The sequence below is a fragment of the Sinocyclocheilus rhinocerous genome, unplaced genomic scaffold (assembly GCF_001515625.1).
Source record: "Sinocyclocheilus rhinocerous isolate Xijiao unplaced genomic scaffold, SAMN03320098_v1.1 scaffold1065, whole genome shotgun sequence".
In the NCBI taxonomy this organism is placed as follows: domain Eukaryota; kingdom Metazoa; phylum Chordata; class Actinopteri; order Cypriniformes; family Cyprinidae; genus Sinocyclocheilus; species Sinocyclocheilus rhinocerous.
Genome location: NW_015628720.1, coordinates 1,679,781 through 1,702,541, shown reverse-complemented (window position 1 = coordinate 1,702,541; position 22,761 = coordinate 1,679,781). Strand labels below are relative to the sequence as shown.

At 36.7% G+C, this 22,761-nt stretch overlaps 1 protein-coding gene across 1 annotated transcript in view; it reads left to right on the top strand.

Moving 5' to 3' along the window:
- LOC107738352 (protein MRVI1-like) overlaps nucleotides 1-22,761 on the top strand; it is a 53,555-nt gene that overhangs the window by 7,067 nt on the left and 23,727 nt on the right. The window contains exons 8-12 of the mRNA XM_016550099.1: nucleotides 2,724-2,767; nucleotides 8,833-8,938; nucleotides 10,316-10,439; nucleotides 13,175-13,658; nucleotides 20,102-20,320. Of these exons, the coding sequence (XP_016405585.1) occupies nucleotides 2,724-2,767; nucleotides 8,833-8,938; nucleotides 10,316-10,439; nucleotides 13,175-13,658; nucleotides 20,102-20,320 (977 nt within the window). The remainder of the gene's footprint in view (nucleotides 1-2,723; nucleotides 2,768-8,832; nucleotides 8,939-10,315; nucleotides 10,440-13,174; nucleotides 13,659-20,101; nucleotides 20,321-22,761) is intronic.

Here is a 22,761-nt window from a genome sequence, read left to right as displayed (position 1 = left end):
AAGAGGAAAATTACATGAAATAATCTGCATAAAACCTGACTTAAACTACCGTTCAAAAGTCTGGGGTCAGTAAGAATGTTTTTAAAAGAAGTCTCTTATGCTCACCAAGGCTGCATTTATTTGATCACAGTAATACATTTAAAAATGTGAAATTTTATTACTATTTAAAATGACTGGATTGTATCGTAATCTATTTTAAAATGTAATTTTTTTTTGATGCAGGTCTGAATTTTCAGTATCATTACTCCAGTTTTCAGTGTCACATGATCCTTGCTAATCAAGAAATAATTATTCTTATTATTCTTCTTATTAAATAATGTTGAAAACAGTTGTGCTGCATAATATTTTTTATGAAAACCGTGATACATTTTTTCTGGATTTTTTTTAAAGTTCAAAAGGGCAGAATTTAAAAATATTTTTTTTCTATGATAAATGCATCCTTACTGAAAATTATGGAAGCCCGTTTCTGCCACTAAATAAAAAATAAAACAAGACTTTTTATCATACAATTCTGACTTTTTTTCTCCGAATTGCGAGTTCATATCTCGACTTTATAACACGCATTTGTGAGTTATAATGTCAAAATTCAGACATTTTTCTCGGAATTGTGAATTTATATCTCGCAATTCTGACTTTATAACTTGCCATTCTGAGAAAAAAAGTCATAATTGCGAGATATAAACTCGCAATTGTGAGAAAAAAGGAAAGTCAGAATTGCGAGATATAAACTCGCAATTGCGAGAAAAAAAGTCATAATTGCGAGTTTATATCTCGCAATTCTGACTTTATAACTCGCAATTGAATTGCAGAATTGCAAGATGTGAATTGCGAGTTTATATCTCACAATTCTGAGAAAAAAAGTCATAATTGCGAGATATAAACTCGCAATTGCGAGAAAAAAGTCATAATTGCGAGTTTATATCTTGCAGTTCTGACTTTATAACTCGCAATTTTGTCTTTATAACTCGCAATTGAATTGCAGAATTGCAAGATATGAATTGCGAGGTTATATCTCGCAATTCTGAGAAATAAAGTCATAATTGCGAGATATAAACTCGCAATTGTGAGAACAAAAGAAAGTCAGAATTGCGAGATATAAACTCGCAATTGCGAGTAAAAAAGTCAAAATTGCGAGTTTATATCTTGCAGTTCTGACTTTATAACTCGCAATTTTGTCTTTATTACTCGCAATTGAATTGCAGAATTGCAAGATAAAAAGTCAGAATTGTGAGATAAAAAGTCGCAATTACGTTGTTTTATTTTTTATTCAGTGGCGGAAACGGGCTTCCATAGTATAAAACTATTAATTAATTTGACAAATCTTTCTGACCCCAAACTTTTGAACAGATGTATTTGTTTATCCATTCACCTCAGACCAACCCCAGTGTGATATTTAATCTTAAGTTAAAGCGTTAGGTTACCCAGAAATGAAAATGCCATTCCAAACCTGTCTGACTTGACATTTGTCTAGATAACTAATTTTGTGCTTCACGCAAGACAGGAAGTATTACAGGGTTGGAACAAAATGAAAGTAAATAAATGATTGACTATTGATCTTTTAAGCATTATCTAAATATTAAATAATGAACTTTATTATATTTTAATATTATAGTGTCATCATTAATTTATATTTACTCTCTCAAAGGTTGTTTGTGTGGTTTTTTTAACATGCAAATGTTGCAGCATGAAGCACGTACGCAGAACTGAACGAGTTTCTAGAGACATTTTATGAGTGAGAGGGTTAATGCAAAGCATTTACCAGATTATTTCACCCTACAGAAAAGCCTGTTCTTCTGGGAGGGCATTTGGTTTAGCGTTTAGCTGTTGTGGTCTGCTTGAAATGTTTTTTGATCTTTAATGAAGTTCCTCTTTTTGCAAGGTCTTTTTAGTTTGTCTTTTTCAGATAATAAATAATTGCATATTGACATGTATTTACCAGACACTTTATACATTAGACAATTAGATCAGTTTGTTCATTACCAGCACAAGCAAAGTCATCATGCATTGGTTGTAGTCACTGTAATGGGAAATGTCAGCATATCAGTTGTGTCTGGTTCTCATTTCGAGCTGCTCATCTCAATCTCATTGCTGTACATTACACTCAGTCATAAAGATATAAAGATCCAAGCAGTGGGCTGAATGACAGTCTGTATTTATCAACCGAAAACACTCTCCTCGCAACTCTCGGAATAAATAACAGCTGCTATAAATCCTTCATCTTGTTTTCTTCTCCTGACAATGTCTTGCTCCTGGCTTGTTTTTACCATGACCTGCATTTAACCCAGACTATGAATTATGGAACATAGTTATTGCATTGATTGATTTAGTAGTTTTAAGATGCAAAATTCTGAGCATAATGATTATCGCTGTTTGTAGCGCATCATTGAATGTTTTACAACCGCTGTCCAATAGGTACATGCTTTTGAAGAAAGTGAAACAATGAGTCTGTGCTTCGCCGAGTGCTTTCAACCAGAGGATCAAGCTCCTCATGTAAATGGTTGCCAGGTTATTGTTGCCCTTAGATATGGAGGCAGGGTGGGAGGGAGAGAGTGAGTCTGAAAGGAGTATTGAAAACTCGGCTGTCAATCAAGCGCTACGCCTCCTTTGGTACGTCATGCTGTAGGATGGCCTACTATTTCATGTGCATTTTAACACTTGTGCATTTGCATGACAGACCCGTGACTTGCAAATAAGCCTGGATCTCTCTTGCTGCTTTCAAACAGGTGGCTCGCTTCTGCGCACGCCAGCAGAGGGACACAGCAACAAGGTAAATAGCTCTTTATATTAATTATATATATGTTTTTTTTCCATTATTGTCATTTGAATTTTAACCTTGGTGTTTTACGATGAATCTGTAGTATTTTGAAATATCCCATAGCATCTTCAGAGCACATTACTTGTCTTTGTGTCATTAGTTTTGAGTCATTGATAGTCAAACATCACTGTTACTGTTGCTAATACTTAGGCTAAGGGATTGTTTATTAAACTTTGGCGTATAACTTACTCTGCACATTTGTGATATGGACAAATTATGCCTAAATGCTATGTGTGCTGATGCTTTTTTGCCTGCCAGAGACATTGAAGAAAATATCTAAGGCATATACAGTGATAAGAGTATTATACAGACCTATTTCGACTAAGCAAACATAAATCCTTACCTGCTTCAATAATTGAATGTTTACACTTTATATTACCAGTACATTTACTGGACTTTTTTTGGTAACACTTTATTTTAAGGTGTCGTTGTTACACATGCACTTTCTATTATAATATCAATAAATTATGCATAATTGCATGCAAGTAACCCTAAACCAAACCCCAATCCTAACCCTAACCATATAGTAAGTAAGTACATGCATTTAATTAATATTACTCAGTACTTAAACGTATAATTGCACTGTAAAAGGGCATGGATAATGGCAGTTATATGTTCCTTATCCATGACCTTTCCAGGTCTAGAAATCACATTCATATATCCAGTTTTTCCAAGATTGTGAGAGCCCTGGTTCCGAAATAAAAATGACAGTTGTTGAGGGAACAAATGAAAATAAGATGCATGATGCCAGTTTACATCTTGCTTGTTAGCTTGTTTAGTTTATTTCAAATCTTGTTTTGTCATATTTTAAATTATTTGAAGTCATCTAGAGGCCCTTGGGAGTTTTCTAAGGCCCCTTGTGGGTCCCATCCCTCTGATTGAAAACAGCTGCCCTGGCATGGCGGCAGTAGGGTTTACAATGGAAAGCACCTCTAAAAATGTCGTCATAAATCATAAAAATCTTTTTGTGTTGCTGATGAGGAGTCCATTTTCTCTATCACAATTGTGGAGTAGTATAATTAGAACTCTTTTTGGTAACACTTTAGTATAGGGACCAATTCTTACTATTAATACCTTTAAAGCACTGAGCATAGCAGCTGTTTTAAAGAAGACATTTTGGATGTCACACGGTATTTGCATATTCAGACATAAAAAAAACCCCTCTTCATCGCTTCCTCTTTAGTGGCTTGTTTTTGCTGTAGTTCAGATGCTTCTTATTAACTAGCGTGTGCATGTTTATTAGTGATATTTAAAGAGGAAAGAAAGTCAATTTCTGTCATTAACAGGGTGCAGAGGACAAACCAGTTTCCCACTCATCCATAAAATTCTAAATCTAAATCAGAAAGAGGCAGAGGCCCAAAACATACAGGCTGAGGAGGACAGAGTCGTACTTCAGCTGCAGCTCATTGGAGCATCAGGCAGAAACCACACACACACACACACACACACAGCAGTAGTGGTCCGGAGAAGCACGAGAAGGCTTCTCCTTAAATGGTCAAAGCTCCCAGGAGTCACAGGGAGGCTGGTGCAGGGAAAAAAGGCAGGGAGAGGAAAAGAGAGAGGACGCTGAAGATTGTGGAGCTTTGAGGAAAAATATCAACAACACAAATACAAAGAGGGCTTTGAAGGAAATAGTGGGCTGTTGAGAGAGCATCTTTCATCCCTGCTGGCCAATCAGGTAGAGTTCCAGCAAGTTTTTCTTTGCATGGATTGATTTATGTCTCTTGAGACAAGAGCTTGCGGTGGACACTTCAAGAAAGAAATACTTTAAAGAACACAGCATGGTTTCTTGGGAGGTGTGACATTGTTTTACTGGCCTAAAACTACACACAGTCTGCTTAGGATCAGCACAGGTTACATGTATACAGTTGTGTTTGAAAGTCTGAGACCACATTTAAAATCTGGGATTCAATCGTCGTCTAATTTAAACCTGGAAATACAGTTTTAGTTCCTGCTCTATTTATAGCTCTCTAATCAAATAAGCATAATTGTGACACTGATCATGTGACAGACAGTCAGATGTTCTTGTTTCCATTGAAGCTCAAGGTGCTCTTTGGATGATGCTCAAATCAAATCATCATCAGGTTTTATGAACTTGACATTTATTGTCAGATTGCATCCTGCTGTCATTAAAGCAAAGCAAATACTAGACTATAAAAAGTAACTTGAAATTGACAGCTATTTATACCTAATCTATCCTGATCTAAATGTAGTTTTGTTGACACAGCCCAGTGCATTTAGTAAAAGTATTATGTAATTTAAATCATATCACACTTAACATGACATTCTAAAAATGTCATTTTTTCCCATTCAACCACTCACTCAAATTGTTGTTAATAATAAAAAACGTATTTAAGAAAATCCAAAATGCATTCATTTTACGAATCTTTTTTTCAAAACTTTATAGAACTTTGCAGTACGTTTTAGAAGATAACATCACAACTTTTTTTGTTCATTCAAAATCCGTCCGACATAGATTATATTACTTTTAATATTTATGCAAACAAGAAGTGCATAGTTCTGCTAATTATTGTTATTAATTATCATTGTTGTTTTTAAATATCACAATAATGATTCAAAATAATGATGATTTCAGTGTGTGTACCAGTACTTTTCGAAAATTTCCAGCACATTTTAACAATACCATGAATAATATTGGTAACACTTTAGTATAGGGACCAATTCTCACTATTAACTAGTTGTTTATTAGCATGCCTATTATCAACATATTGACTGTTTATTAGTGCTTATAAAGCACATATTCTGCATGACCATTATCCCTAATCCTACCTAATACCTAAACTAAACAACTACCTTACGAAGTTTATTGAGGCAAAAGTCGTTGTTAATGATTTGTTAATGGTGAGAATTCAAATAAAGATAAAAGAAATACTACAATATTGATAACCTTGATCATTTTGGTCACTTTGATTGTGGTATGAAATTTTCATACGGTTTCATCTCTAATTTACACTAGTGGTCTAATACTTTTGTACCTCATTGTATGTGAAACTATTTTCTTCAACATCTTTCCCGAGATATGTTGTAAAGTTGAAATTCTGCATTTCTTTCATGTACCGAAAGGATGAGAAAAACTAGTTTCCCCAGTTTATCATGACAGGTTTTTGGTGATGCTCAACTGAATCGCCAGTTTCTCAATCATTCTCTCCATTTCCTGTTGTTTTTTACAGTGACTGTATAGCAACCACTTCCTTTTTCACACAACCAAATTTTCATCAAATCTGGCTCACTGTATCTGTGTTACATAACAAGTGAAGGGAGGGGGGCAGGACATGCACTTTCTCATGCAGCCGCGTCAGAGCTTTTGCCATGAGGTAACGCTGAGGTCATCAGGGACCCGGAGGGACCTGGCATCAAAATGACCTTCACCCTCCTCAGATTTATAAGACTTGAACTCCTCTCAGTAGTGACAGTCGAAGGCCAAATACAAATATATCCAGTCAATGAGAATAGAGCCCAGATTGACCACAGAGAGAGACGGACGGCGAGTTATAGAGAGAGAAAGCTCACAAACATAGACTCGTAGCCAGCAGGAAATAATCAGGGTGATTGGATTACACTGCAGTATTCATCTGCGTGTCATTCTCTGCAGGGGAACGTGCTGCTGTCTGGCCTCCCTGAACGGCTGCTGGACCACTGAAATTATTTAGAGTGCCCTACCATCTACTTACCCTGATATAGTACATACAGTATATCAAATGCCTAGTTTTTCATATTTGTGACCAAGTGTCTTAAGTGTCAATTTTTCAAAATTGAGATTTATACATCATCTGAAAGCTGAATAAATAAGCTTTCCATTGATGCATGGTTTGTTAGGATAGGAAAATCTGGAATCTGAGGGTGCAAAAAAAAAAAAATCAAAATACTGAGAAAATCGCCTTTAAAGTTATCCTAAGTTATGCTAAGTCCTTAGCAATGCATATTACAAATCAAAAATTCAGTTTTAATATATTTACAGTAGGAAATTTACAAAATATCTTCATGGAACATGATCTTTACTTAATATCCTAATGATTGTTGGCATAAAAGAAAAATCTATAATTTTGACCCATACAATGTATTTTTGGCAATTGCTACAAATATACCCCAGCGACTGAAGACTGGTTTTGTGGTCCAGGGTCACATTTATTGTGTACTTGTGATAGTCTTAGTCATTGTGATATTGTTAAAGAGGTGAAAGCCAGGCTGTTTTTCTTATTTAATACATTATAAAATATTATTTATTCCTGGCAAATCTGAATTTTCAGCAGCCATTATTCCAGTTTTCATTTTTTTTTGTGAAAACCATTATACATTCTTTGATGAAAGTTTAAAAGAAAAGCATTTATTTGATTTTTTTTTTTTTTTTTTTTAAGCAATGTAAAAGTCTTTCCTGTCACTTTTGATCAATTTAATGCATCCTTGCTGAATTAACATTAATTTCTTTTTTTAATATACTGACCTACAGTTTCGAACAGTTGTGTAAAAATAGCTGTGGCCCAATTTCTTATATTTGTTGCTGCTTCTTCATATGTACCCATGATTTGAACTTGAATAACATCTGATAGTCCAGTAACTTTTTTAAGGTAAAGTTTAATAACAAAATGAACTGAAAATGTTAAATAGTCAAAAAACTCTATTGCTCCTGTATTGCATCACAAAAACAGTCGTTGCCAGAAATGATGTTGTCATCACTAAAGAGATATTTACAATTATTTAACAGTCGCTTAATACACACAATTATTTATTCCACATCGGAATGAAGAAAAAGATAACTTACGGATCTCACAATACCATTGGTCAAATTTAGTGAAGAATGAACAGTAATTATTGGTGAAAGAGGAATCAGAAATGTTGCGCACCACATGTCAGGAGCAAGAAGCACATTTTTACTGCTCAGAGTTTGCTATTCCATAGCAGGAGGCTTAATAGAGTTTTTAAAGTTGTGATATCAACTCTGTCTCAGATGTTTCACCTTAAAATCTTTAATAGTTTACCCAAAAAATTAACATTTACTCACCCTCATGTCATTCCAAACCTGTATAAGTTTCTTTCTTATGTTGAACACAAAAGAAGATCTTTTGAAGAACCAAAGAGTTGTTGGTCCCCATTGACTACCGTAGTAGGGAAAGAAATACTATGAAAGTCAATAGGGACCTTCACTTGTTTGATTACCAGCGTTCTTCAAAATATCGTCTTTTATGTTCAACATAAAGAAACTCGTACAGGTTTGGAACAACATGAGGGTGAGTAAATGATGACAAAATTTTCATTTTTGGGTGAACTGTCCCTTTAAGGAATATAAAAATAAACAAATGAAACGGTTGTTTACAGTAAGGTTGTAGAGCTATAAAATGAATGTGAATCGCACAGCTCGAATAATGCTAGAGAATTAATGGGAAATGTTTCAGTTAATATTGAAATCGTACTGAGACTTTTATTGCAGACTTTGCTGTATTGGCACATCTAAGCATGTTTTAAACATTATTAAGGTCTGTTGAAACACTCCAGGAAACACAAGATTACTAGGATTTTTTTCTCAGGAGAAAATGTCAATCTCGTTGCTATTTTGAAGTAACAGTTGAAGAAATCATTTGGGAATGGATTTCACTTTTCCTACTGTACCGATAGGAAGATGGGAAAAGATGCGTCAAACGTCGACAGCTGTGTCAAAAGCACATCACAAAACATGATTCATACACTCCCATCAAAATCAAGCCAATATCAATCATTGCAGTGCTCTGAGGCTTCACACGTCCTGTGCTGAATGTGGAAGAGATTGTGCTGATATTGTGCCTTCAAAACCGTTATCTCTTCCGCTCAGCACTACACTCTCCTATTTTAGTCAAAGTGTTAGGAAAAAATTTTTATTTTTATATATTATATAAAATTATATTTTGAATGGTCTTTTCTGATAAGATAACATACACAGCACACAGGAAAGAACAGAACAGAGGAAAGATTCATCTGGCATAGAGTCATCAATGAAAATGTGTATGTTGTGTATTGTCTTTAAGGTCAGCCAAAACCCAGATGCAACCCTCCTAGATCAGGATCCTGGTTCACCATCTGAGCTTTGGCTGAGGCGTGCTGTCAGTGTTTGCTTCGAGCCAGTGTCTACAGGTAATATTACAAAAAGATTGCTCTTTTCTTAGCTCATGTGTTCTCAGTTATGTTTCAAAGAAATAATCAACTTCGCCTCAGATGTTTCATCCAAAATAACGCAATGTAACAAAAATATGTTTCACTTAAATTTTGATGGTTCTTTTGTAATTCTGTCGTGCTTATTATTAATGTACTATTTATTTTCAGTATTTTGGTAAATATTTAGGTCAGGTAAAGTTTAGAACTTCTGTCATTAATTATGAAACATTGGTTTAGTACAGATGAGTTTTTGTACTGATTTTGCTGTAACTTTCTGTAATATTCTAGTGCTTTCTGGAACATTCCAGAACATTGTGGGACTAGTCATAAAAGACAAAAATCATCCAACCCCTACAAAAATTTGCCATATAGTAAAAGTGCAGTAGGTTATATGTTTGGTTATAACCACAGTTTTACTACAAATACCATGGTTAAACAATGGTTAAGCCCCGTTCACACCAAGAACGATAACTATAAAGATAACGATATTAGCGTCCACACCAGAGGACGATATCGTCTGCCGCTTTAAATTCTCGAGCTCAGGACAGCAGGAAGGATTCTGATTGGGTGTCAATGTTTGTATCGTTCATCAGCTGAAAAAAATAATTCTGGAAGTGATTCCAACGATATTGTTTCTCTGTGCCTTTATCGTTATAGCTGTGGTGTGGACTCTGCTATTCTTTAATATGGAGAACGATTTTTAGAACTATATCTTTATCGCTATCTTTATAGTTATCGTCCTTGGTGTGAACGGGCCTTTAGTGTTGCAAAACTGGGGTTAATTTGTGGTTACCATGGTTTTTGGTTTTATTTGTAGTAAAATCATGATTAATTTTCGTAAGGGAATGTACACTTCTGAAGTTTTGGACGACTCGCTTTTGGGTAACTGCTTATGTCAAACTGTTGTTAGCTCAGTATTATGCATGTACCATGTAATTTTTATGCATGAGTAACAGATTAGCTTGTGTAAGTTGTCAACATATTTTTTTAGTTTTCATAAGCACTGTTAATGATACACAAAAAGCAATGTGATTTTTCGTCTTCAGCATGTCAAACTTCATGAAAATAGCAAAGCAAAACTTTTTACTAGACTATTGTTGGCATATAGTATGAGTATAGAGCTGTTTGGTCTTGGAAGAGTTTGAGTTCATATTGAGAACTCTGACTTTTGATTGCGGACTTTGCAAATTTGACCACAGTTTGAGACAAAGTTGAGATCTCTTCTGCAGCCGACACGTGTCTTTTTCACAGAAGACAAGATTCCAAAAGTCTCCTCTTGGTCTCAATTTAATCTCTTTGCTCTCTAGGACAAACAAGAGATCTCATTGTCTGCTTAACAGTATTGGTTTCTTTCAGGTCTTCCATCTGTAGGAGCGCTTACCCTACAGAGTCCTGCTTTACTCTGTACTGAGAGCTCTTTGCCGGGACCGTCAGCTTGTGAGGAGCCCACGCCACACAACAGACAAGAGAATGTAGCTGGGTCAGTGTTTACATTCCTTCACTTCTTACAGGACAAGGCTTGTGTGTGTTTATGTAAAATCCTCACACAAAGATGATCCAGCGTGAGGTGAGACTGTGCAGGAGCACCAGAGTTTATACTGTCACCCACCGTGGCCCCAATAAATTACTTTGACTCCCAACTGATACGTGTAAACCCTTTTAGTGTGGACCAAAAACCCAAAGAACACATTCTTCTTAGGTAATGCAATAGAGAAAAATGTATTTTTCCACTATTAGTTTGCTACACTAAATGTCTAGGGACCAAAATATCGTAGAGACCTGGACTGAGCCCTTTTGACTTGGATATACTTGGAACTACTTAGGGTGCTTTCACACCTGTAGATCGATTGCTTTGTTCCAAAACTTTGGTCAAAGTTCTATGGTTTATTTTCCAGGATTCATTGGGAAAACATTTTTAAAATGCACCTACTATGAAGAAGAGCAATAAAACGGCATTATAAAATGAAAAAGTGCGCTTTGATATTGAATGGCAAATACGTGCTCACCCACAGACATTCACAGGTTCTTTTTGAGGTATTAGCAAAACAACAAAGCTAATGCTTTTCACGGAACTTATGTAGTTACCCATCATACATTGTGATATAGCCTGGTTCGTTGGTCCGTTGGTTCGGATTGCTTTCTCACTACAACCGAACCGCTCCAGAGTTCGTTTTCAATTGAGCCGAGACCACCTCGTTCAGGCGATCTCGGACCGATTGTTTTGACTGATTGCGGATCCGAGCACGATTGCAGTGTTCACATATGCCCAAATGAACCCGAGCTAAGGGGGGAAATGCGCCAGGTTCCGAAACAACGGGCCAGGTGTGAAAGCACCCTTAGAAACTACCCAGAGTGCTGTATGCCATTTTACAAAGTCTTGATTGTTTTTTTGGGTTATACGAGAAAATCTTTTCACGCTTGATTGTTCTGAAAACACATTATTTTTCACCTTTTACATTATTGCAGTATCTCTCTTCCCAGTCTGTCTCAAATGACCCGTTTAGTTCCTGTTTCGACGATACAAAATGTGCTCTGATTGGTTAGCTGGCCCAGTATGTTGTGATTGGTGAACCGCTTTGAGTGTGTTCCAGAAATGACACGCCCCTTACCGTAACTGGTTTCATCTGCTCAGCTGTAAATATTAACAATGTTGTCAATTTTGCCAAATCAGTCTCAGAAAAAATGGTACAATAGCTGTCACTGGGCCCGGCACCTTTTCAAAAGGTACTAATATGTACCATTTATGTACTAATATGGACAGTTGAGGTACTAATATGTACCTTTAAGGGACCAATATGCACCCAATATGCATACATTTTGAAAGGGTACTGCCCCAGTGACAGCTTTTGTACCTTTCTTTTGTACCTTTTTTGTATTTCTGAGGGTGTACTAGTTTATGAACAAGAGGATCATGCAAAACTTTTGCAAACACCAATTTTACAGGACGTTTTAGAGTGGGTTTTTTGTATGTGTGTGTAATTTTCGTATACATTTTAGATACAATGTTATACGCCATTTAAAAGTAACTGCCGTTACTGTATATAGCAAAAGGGTTAGTACAATATGATCCTGGAACAACATCCCATTCAACCAATCAAAATTAAGGGATACATTTACAGGAAATGTTTTAGACTTACAACAAGGGTTAGGTGCTTCTGCACCCTTGTTATTCAGCTATCATTTCCCTCTGATTTTTGGGATAAATTATAGGTAGGTTTAGGGGTAGTGGTAAGGATAGCGTTAAGTCCGTGTTTTTGGACAGTAATGTTGTTCCAGGATCAACAAAAGATGTTGGTCCAGGAACATGTCTGACTTGGCCAAATCACGGCGACCATAGGAAAAGCGTCTCTTCGCATGACAACAACATGCTACTACAGCAGCTCTTCTTTGTCTTCTCTAGTGCAGCTCAACCAGTCCTCGCCCACTTTTTTTGCGTATTCTGTGGGTGGGAATTATTTAAATGAGTGACTTTATAACGCCACAATATCTGGATGGAGTGTGTTGTAGTCCATTGTAGCCATTTGTTGTATTTTATGAAAAGTGTTTTCTGATAAAGAGAATATCTCCTTTTAGAGTGGAGTTTGAGCTCTGTACCCTTTCAGATCTTTTTTTTTTTTGGTTCTCAAATAGCAACACCACACTAAACTTGAAAAGTGAAAAAACTTAATAGGACCCTTTTAATAACTACTAAGCAACCACTGGAACACCTCAATACACATTTTCAGACCCTAAATCTCTGTAACTACAGAGCAACCACCAGGACACCCTAGTAACCACCTACTACTCACCCAAACATCTTAGCAACCATCTAGCAACTATCCAGATATCATAATATGCACCTAATTAAAAGGATTCTAGTTAAAGGGATACTCCACCCAAAAATGAAAATTCCACTCCACCCTCAAGTTGTTTCAAACTTGCATGAGTTTCTTTCTTCTGTTGAACTTAAGATATTTTGAAGAATGTTGGACACCAAACAGCTCCTGATCTCCACTTACCTCCACAGTATGGAAAAAAGTACTGTGGAAGTCAATGGGCCCGGTTTCATTGTGCCAAGTTTGGCATGGGCAAACACCACTCACATTTTCTTTCATAAAATGTACAAATCTGGTTGTATTTGAATTAATAAGCAGTATATTGGTATGCTACATTGTTCTAGATTGTGCATAGGTTATGGAAAGTAATTGAGTTGTTTTGATCTTTGTTTTCCTTTAGGTTAGACCGGCCAGCAAGCAATGACATCTTCCTCTCAGAGTCAGAGGCTATTAGGAACACCTTAGCTGTAAACAAGGAAACGTGCAAGAGTCTAAATAAAGTAGAGACTGGATGTGCAGAAACTGAGCTACAAAACAGAAGAGGACAAATAGAGAGTTCTGGGAGGTGCCAAAAATCAGAACATAGCAGCAGGACAGAGGCCTTAAAACTTCTGAACCAAGGGCAGCCTTCCAAGTCAGGGGACGTCTGGGATAATCAAGGATTCAATTCATCAGGGGAGACCCAAGTAGAGGATACTGGGAGTTGTCAAGAGGGAAGAGGAGATTTAGAATGCACTGGGAGGAGTCTAGAGGAATCCAGAAGCAGTGGACAGGGTCAAGCAAGGACAGGGAACAGTGAGACTCAAGAGGAACCCAAAACAAGTGACTCAGAAACATCAAAGAATCCGAGTGTCCAAGGTGAAGATCTAACTGACACTCCAGGGGTGAGTTACATCCATTATCAAACAGTTTGTTGAACCATATAATTTCATTTGGTACGATTCACTGTCCACAATGAGCCATGCACCTTGGATAAATGTATTGATAAAAACACATTGTTTATTGAGAATTCCTTCATTTAATTCTCTGTACGCCTCTGGAATCAATTGCCTTTAAAAAAAAAAAAAAACTCAGTAATACTCCATCCTTCTTTTTAACCTGGACTCGAGAATGTTTTTCCCATTTAAGGTATGCATCCTTCCCAGTGTTTTGGTTCTAATATAACCCCATTTGAGGGAGGGGTGTTGAGTATTTTTGTATCATCTAGGACGGGGTAGGCAGTTCTGTTCTTGCAGGGCCACCTTCCTGCAGAGTTTAGCTGCAACCTATTTAGGCGTAGCTGAACCAGCCAATCAAAGTCCTCAGGATGAATAAAAACTTCCAATCAGGTGTATTAGGGTGGATTGAAGCTAAATTCTGCAGGATGTTGGCCCTTCAGGACCATGATTAGACAGCCCTGAGGTAGGAGCAAGAATAGCACATCTCAAACTGGCTTGTGCTTCCATTGATGCCATTTTAAACATTTAATGATGCTTGTTTGGGCAAAATCAGTTTTACTAATACTTTTAAGTGTTAAAATGAAATGCATAACATCCCGTTTGTGCTATAGACATGATTGATGCCTCAACATGTGCAACTGGTAAACTGGTGAGGAAACATGGAAAAAATTTGAAAAGCAAAGCATCCTAAACCATTTTAAGGACCAGGATCAATTGGTTATGTCATTATTTCAATACAGATTTTGGGATATTGTTAATTGGAAACACCAAGATGCGAATAAAATATCCAAAATGTGCATAAAAACATATGCTCGTTTGACAGAATTTTTTATTCTGTGGTAAAATGTGCATAAACAACTATGGAATCACATTTACAGAAAAAGAAATCCTTGATGTGCATGAAAACGTCATGTGACTGAATCATTTGTTAGAGAAAACGGGTGTCCAATCCTGGTCCTAGAGGGCCAATGTCCTGCAAAGTTTAGCTCCAACTGGTCCCAACATACCTTCCTGGAAGATTCTAGTTATCCTGAAAACCATGATTATTTTGGTTCAGGTGTGTTTAATTGGGGTTGGAGCCAGGGTCAGAAATTAACTTTTCCATTAAGGGGCAAATTTTGCCAGGGGCATTTTTTACATTCGTGAGGGCAATTTTATCACCACCTTAATAATTGTATCTGTGTTGTCTTTAATGTCAAATACTTGAATTTAACCAATTACTACAATCAATTAAAATACTTAAAACTGTTGCCAGTAACAATTGACTGTTTAAAATTGTATCTAAATTAGACATTTAAAAACAGGAGCCAATATGGCTGCAATATTATGACAGAAATCGTTATTGCCAATTATTGTGCTTGATATTGTAATAATTAGAGGTCGACCGATAGTGGATTTTACCGATACCGATAGCTAGGTTGGACCACACTGGCCGATACGATTAATCAGCCGATAGTTTTTCAAATGGATACTGAACGAAAACTAAAATAGTGCTCTACTATTTAAAAAATTTACTGAACCATACTTTGTAAATGAATAAAAATATTAATATTAATTATATATTGATCATTAAATTTAGTTCATCGTTTATTAATGTTAACAAAAGCAACTTCAAAATTTTTAAATATATCAGTAAATGTTTAAATTCACGCACTCTACTTCTATTCTACTGCTTTTATCAATCTTAGTTCTAGAACACTTGATGATTATCTAATCAAAATAACAAAATATGTTAGTCACACCGGGCAAAAGCGCAGCGCTGCGTCTCTAGAACTCGTAGGTATCACACACACACACACTGGACACGTCACGTTCAATTAAATAGGCGGTCTAAAACAGTTTATTTAATTTTATTTAAAGTATGATTATTTAACAGTTTATTTAAAGAATGATTAAAAAGATAGATGTGTTTGAAGTTCGGTGTTTAAAAAATAACAAAGCAAACAGAAAGAGACAGCGCAATCTATATTATATCTCTTTATGTGAAACATACAGACTTTATTAGAGCCACAGAAAGACAAACGTTTCACTGAAAAATGCACAACAAACAATATTCCAGCCCAGGGTGAATTTGGGACAGATATGATGTAATGTAAAACTCTTTGATGGCGGTCTGTGGCACGGCAGGATTTTCTGTCGGCTCAATGATCATATCAGTTTGCTTTTTCACGTCTTTAGCCTTAAATATGCAACTTTGCAGGCTAACAAATGCATCAATGTGACCAGTTAGATATAAACTAATGCAAATATATGGTGTGGTAGCGTGTTTTGGGCACATTGTTTTAACTGCTTGAGGTGCTGCTAATGTGCTCGTCCTCTTAGCCTTGATAGCAAATATACTGCTGTCCTTTCTCCACTAATGCAGCATCTAGTCAACAAATGAATCACTTACGAATAGCACATGCTGTCAGTGATCTCTGCCTCTAGATGCCGAGATCTGCCTCTAATGACAGGGGACCCTTCTCAGCCGCTCCAGCAACGGACGCAACTATCGGCATAGATTTTTCCTGATAACCGATAGTTCCAGCTATCAACTATCGGTGCCAATTAATTGGCAAAACCAATACATCGGTCGACCTCTAATTATTTTTATTCATTTTGAGGAATACTGAATCTGTGTTTTTGTTTCTTGTGAGTGAGATGAATTAATGCATATTCATATTTGTTTTAGAGCTACAATAACATCTTCTGATTTCTCTCATCATGGGGACAGAAGAGCTGTCAATCAATAAATTGGGAAAAAAAGTAACTTGCGTTACTTATTTGAAAAAGTAACTCAGATATTCTCTTGTAAATTAAAAAGTAATGCGTTACTTTACAAGTTACTTGAAAAAAGTAATCTGATTACATAACTCTCGTTACTTGTAATGCGTTACCCCCAACACTGGTGATGATATGAAACATGCACTACAGTATACAGTGTACACACCGTTTCGTTGTCGATGTTTTAAATCCGCATCTGAAATGTCCCGCTCTGTCCAGCACGCAGTGTCACGTGTCTAAACGAATAGCACATGCTGTCAGTGATCTCTGCCTCTAGATGCCGAGATCTGCCTCTAATAACAGGGGACCCTTCTCAGCCGCTCCAGCAACGGACGCAACTATCGGCATAGATTTTTCCTGATAACCGATAGTTCCAGCTATCAACTATCGGTGCCAATTAATTGGCAAAACCAATACATCGGTCGACCTCTAGTAATAATGATTATTAATGTTGATTAATAGAATGCATATAAAAACATTTTTGTGTTTTGTCTCTGCGATTTGGGGAAACGGCTCGTCATATATTCTGGCTGTGGCTTTACAAACAAACATGTCCATGATGTTAAATCTAGTCTAGCGCAAAGTATGCAAAAACTCCTGCTATAATCACTGAAGCTATGAAGTGAATCTTTTATTTACATTGTTTTTGCACTATGTTCGGCATAGATTTTTCCCGATAACCGATAGTTCCAGCTATCAACTATCGGTGCCAATTAATTGGCAAAACCAATACATCGGTCGACCTCTAGTAATAATGATTATTAATGTTGATTAATAGAATGCATATAAAAACATTTTTGTGTTTTGTCTCTGCGATTTGGGGAAACGGCTCGTCATATATTCTGGCTGTGGCTTTACAAACAAACATGTCCATGATGTTAAATCTAGTCTAGCGCAAAGTATGCAAAAACTCCTGCTATAATCACTGAAGCTATGAAGTGAATCTTTTATTTACATTGTTTTTGCACTATGTTTTTTATTATGAGTGCAACGAATTCAATCAGTGAGCATGCACACACTCAACTACAACTCAGGAGTTTTCAGCATTGACTAATCTAAGCGTCTCTGATTGGCCATCCGTTCCTAAGCTCAGCGGAAACACGTTTGATTGGTCATAAGGTTCAATGCTGCAAAAAACCAATGCGTAAAAAGTAATCTGATGCAGTGTGAGTGAATCAAAATGTAATTTCGTGAACAGACACTTTGCATTCATTTTCACATTTCTTTTCAGTTGCAACAGCTGTAATCGATTGTTTAAATGTGCAGGGGCACAAATTTTTTGCCCCCTTTTTTGCCCTAAATTTTGCCCCTTTAACTTGAATTTGTAGGGCATTTTTGTTCATCTTGGTAGCATTTTTGCCACAAGCCCCCGTTATTTTCTGACCCTGGTTGGAACTAAACTACAGGTCAGTGGCCTTCCAGGATCAGGATTGGACACTCCTGAGAGAAGAAAATATCAGCTGACCAATATCTTCGCATAGCATCCCAAGCATATGGAACTGTTGCTGATTGCTTGCAAACTCAAGGTTCATGATAACGTTTTGTGTGTGAGCTCCAAGTTGCAACAAAATCATAAAAGCCGTTTATTATATTGAACAATTGAATCTTTTACTATCCGGAAATGATGGTTCTGTTCTCTTGAACCCATTGAATGGGAAGGCTATTTTATCTGCAAATAGCTTTGCAAAATTTCAATGGTTCACATAAATAAAATTCACAGCTTTAGAGGAAACCTGTCCATTTGGGACTTGAGGGTAGGATCTTTTGACTGAATACCCTACCAACCACCCAGAACAAATTAGCAACCACAAAACAACTTGCTCAGAACCACATAGTAACACCCTGGCAACATCCACACACCCTAGCATTGTGGTAGCACTCACATTTTCTTTAGAAAACGTAAAGACCTATTTAGTGATGCAGCTGTAAATCCAGTGACATTTCCAGCCAATATTTCATTAGTCATTTAGTCGATTCTTACGTTTTAGAGGTGTGTGGGATGAGTGATGCAGGGTTTATTTGTGCTTGTTAGGGGCCAACACTTTTTCACACCACTGTATATATTGTTTGCTTGCTTCTATTATCCTCATTTGTAAGTGTCTTTGGATAAAAGCATCTGCTAAATGATTAAATGTCATTTTGTAAATGCGATTTGCTGCACCTTCTGGTATTTTCTCCCCCAAGAATTCCAATGTTAAAGACAATTATTTTTTTAAATAAGTTGAAATAATGCAAAGAGTAGGCTTCGAACAACATCCTGGAAACTCACAACAGGTCTGTCTTTAAGGTTTGTTATCATTATCATTTCCCTATGAAGATTTGATCATTTTACATGACATTTCCAGGTCTTGAAAACACTTTTTAAATTGGGCTACCTCATATATCCAGGGTTTTCTAGACAGTGGCAATCCTAGTTCTTTAGAGAAAATAAAACAGTTGTTAAGGGGGTAAATTAAAATAAGTTATCTTGATTTTATGTTGTTTGGACTTATTTCAATGCTTGCTTTGTTATATTTTAAACAATTTTAAGTCATCTTGAGGCCTTCTTGGAAGCAGGGCTTGAAAACAAAACAAAAATCCAATCGGTACACTCCAAGCAGAATCGATATTTTAATGTTTCTGTTTCTGCATTTCTCTGTATTATTATCGTTCCGAAACCGTTTTGCCTAGAAAAAATACTTCTCTCGCATCAACATCATCCTTCACATCGGCTGTAATAGCACAGTGAGGCGGTGGTCACGCTGAACGCAACAGATTGTACAACGGAGCAGTGCAACTTTTTATGTTTCTTTAACTGTATTTCATTTTGATAATGAACAGGCTGCAATGTCGCAAAATATGTTGTGTCTGTGTGCACGTGATCTGTTGAATCCATCTTACACTATCCTCGGATAAACTCTAATGCATTGCCATTGCGACTTATGATGATTTTACAGCTGAGCGCGGGCATTTCACTGGCTGGGTGCGTCAGCTTCACATTTGCATAGACCGTACTAATTGAATTCTTGATTGGTTGACAGCAAATTTCAAATATTAAATGGAACGATAAAATAACATTATTAAGCGGTTAATGGCCTTTTTACATTTTCGATTCTATTAGGAACTATAAAATTTGATTTTGTTTCTGTTTCTGGTTCTGTTCCTGCCAAAATTTCGTTTGTTTCCGGTTTTCGTTTTCGTTCCTTGAACCGGTTCAGAGCCCTGCTTGGAAATTTTTCAGCGCCTCTGTTTGAGAACCACTGATCTAGTGAGAAGAGTGAGCAAAATGCTAAAATTTGTATAATACAATTTAAACACAGCAACTTGAGTTGAACGCTTATTTTACATATTTCTTATTCAATTATCACATCAAAAATTCAACAGAAATGGGTTATTTTCCATTAAAAATTCTGGTAAAGCTGAATCACTATCAGAAGGGTTAAATATCATCCATTTAATCAGTCTTTCACTATTCTCGTTGTATTCATTACAGTGCCTTAGAATTGAGTAACATGTAAGAATATGGTAATTGTACAGTACCATGATATTTCCTTCAGTGTACCATGGCACTAGTGAAGACTGTACTGTTCTGTGACTGCATAAGCTTGTTTCCTCATACATGTATGTGTTGTGTTGTGTCTGTACAGGACCAAGAGGACCCCTCTGCTGTATGTCAGTTCACACGCTCACGGGGTGAGCAAACTTCACTAAAGAGAGCTCATAGCTTTGTGACAAAGTCTGTCACTCCTTTTATCTTCCCTCACACACGCTCTCGGCCCCCGCTCATCCCCGCCATGCCCACCCTTCCTGAGGAAGAGGAAGATTCCCCAGAGGAGCTCGACAGTACATCCAGTTCGCCCTCCACAGTGAGTCAAACTATCTTTCACATCGCATCAGGCTACATTCACGCTGTCAGTCCAAATCTGAATATTTGTGTATCCATTCCACTCTTTCCTTCTCCGTGTTCTGCGTTGCTTTCTATGGCAATGGCGTTGCATTGTTATGCCTATGCCAAAAACACCAACAACAGCAACATAAAGATTTCATACCACAGGATTTCAATAGGATTTCATTCCACATATGAATCATAGCTAGAAATGGATTTGTAAAAATTGTATTTCATGTTTGTTTTGTTTTTTTGCTAAATGTCTTATATGCAAAAAAAAATGGATTTGGATCAAAAATTTGGATTTGGGCTGAATGAAAATGCATTTTCACTCTCTGACAGTAGGTGGCACTTACGAAAAAGCAGAAATGCAGCGGTACACAATTGAAGCGTGTGCTACTTTCTGACTTCTGCATGCCAAGTTAAAAAAAAAGGGAGCAAAAGACTATTTACATGTTTTCAAAGAGCTGTTCAAATTTTTGTATTCACTATGGTGTTTATCAAACAATACCAAATACAAGATTTTTCTTGGAGGTTCTGGATACTGGTTCTGCCTACAAGATTCAGACTTGTGTCACCCATTTGATTACCTCTATAACTAGTCGGTCTAACAGTCCCATTAGTGGTTGATCTATAACTGACCCAATCTGGCTAATCAAACACAGATTGAGTTCATTTAGTGTGACTAGCGGTGCAAAAATGACTCTCTTCACCTTCAAACACGTGCCCTAACCACATCACATCTGACATATGATCCCTATAAAGATGTTCATCTGAGGAGGAAGAAAGTGCATGTAATCTTTTCCTGAAAGACAACATTCCACTCTCAATCAAGATTCAGATATTATCAGTACCTTAATGCCACAGAATGGATATTTGAAATCCTACTAGTTTAATAATGTCACGTTACACAGTTAGGGCCCAATGCCGAATTTTTTTTTTAATTCTTTGCTTAATGGTAGAAGAGTAAAAAGAAGTTTGAAATACATGAGCAGCAATATACACTTTGTGTATATCTGCTGGGAGCGGAATTTAGATGAATATGTAAATATGTTCTGCACACTTTCCTCTCAATAACAAAATGAACACATAACAAAAATGCGAAAACAGTAGTTAAGAAAGCATTTGATAAGTGGATATGTTTGCAGTTTATTTATATTGCACTTTATAAAATAGATTGCTTTAAAGTATGCAGCTTTAAAGTATTATTAAACAGTATTAAACTATTCAGCATGAAAAAACAATGCCAGTGTCGTTTTCAGTTTACTTAAAATCGATACTATAAAGCAGCTCTGCACTTTGTGTGCAAAGAAGGCGGAGCCATGTTAAAGGAGGCGGAGCTCAGGAGCACACCTACCTGTTATGTAATTGCCATGGACCAATGGTAGTTTGAAGGTGGTCACCAGCCGGAGCAAATTTTTTCCGAAAGTTCGCTTTGGCGAGTTGTTTTGAACTCCCAAAATGAACTTCATTTTGGCATGATTTTGCTTGAAATGACATCACACCAGTTTGTTCTTCGATTTCTCTTGAAGTATATTAAGCTCTTTACGAATGTCTCTCTGTCATGGCCTGTGAGTGAGAAGAGCTATTGCTTCACTGACGACAAGCTTCAGGATTTACTATTCTGTTTTCCTTTTGGAGACCACAGATCATTTCAACATCAAAGCCTGTCAGGGGTTGTTGTTCATTATAGCCATTATGTTATTCTTGAGTGAGTACAATCCACTCACGCGGTGACTCATAAAAGGTTGGGACTCAGATAAGGCCACTCTTTAAAATCATATTACACTTCAGTAATCTAATCCCAGAATAATGGCCAAACAAATAAAGCTCCACTTTGTACTGAAGTACTAAACTCAAGAACTTTAGCACGGCGTGATGGTTCTTGTGTATAAAAGTATGGCAGCACTTGATGGTATGTGGCATGTTGTAAATCTCTGTCAGAGAGCACTTCCTGATGCTATTTGAATGTTTTTTTTTTGCTCTCAGAGAATGAAATGAGATGTTTTATAATAGACTGTAGCTATGGAGAGTTTTATATAACATGTATATAATTAAAGGGGTCATATGACGTTGCTAAAAAGAACATTATTTTGTGTATTTGGTGTAATGCAATGTGTTTATGCAGTTTAAGGTTAAAAAAACACATTATTTTCCATATAATGAACATTATTGTTTCTCCTCTATGCCCCGCCTTTCTGAAACGCCTTTCGATTTTTACAAAGCTCATCGGTCTGAAAAGCGAGGTGTGCTCTGATTGGCCAGCTATCCAGTGCGTTGTGATTGGCCGAATACCTCAAGCGTGTGACGCAAATGTTACGCCCCTTACCATACTGTGATGCCGTCTCCCAGCAGGACGAGACAAAACCAATAAAACCCATTACAAACGAGGCATTTGTTGCATACAGTGGGGACATAATT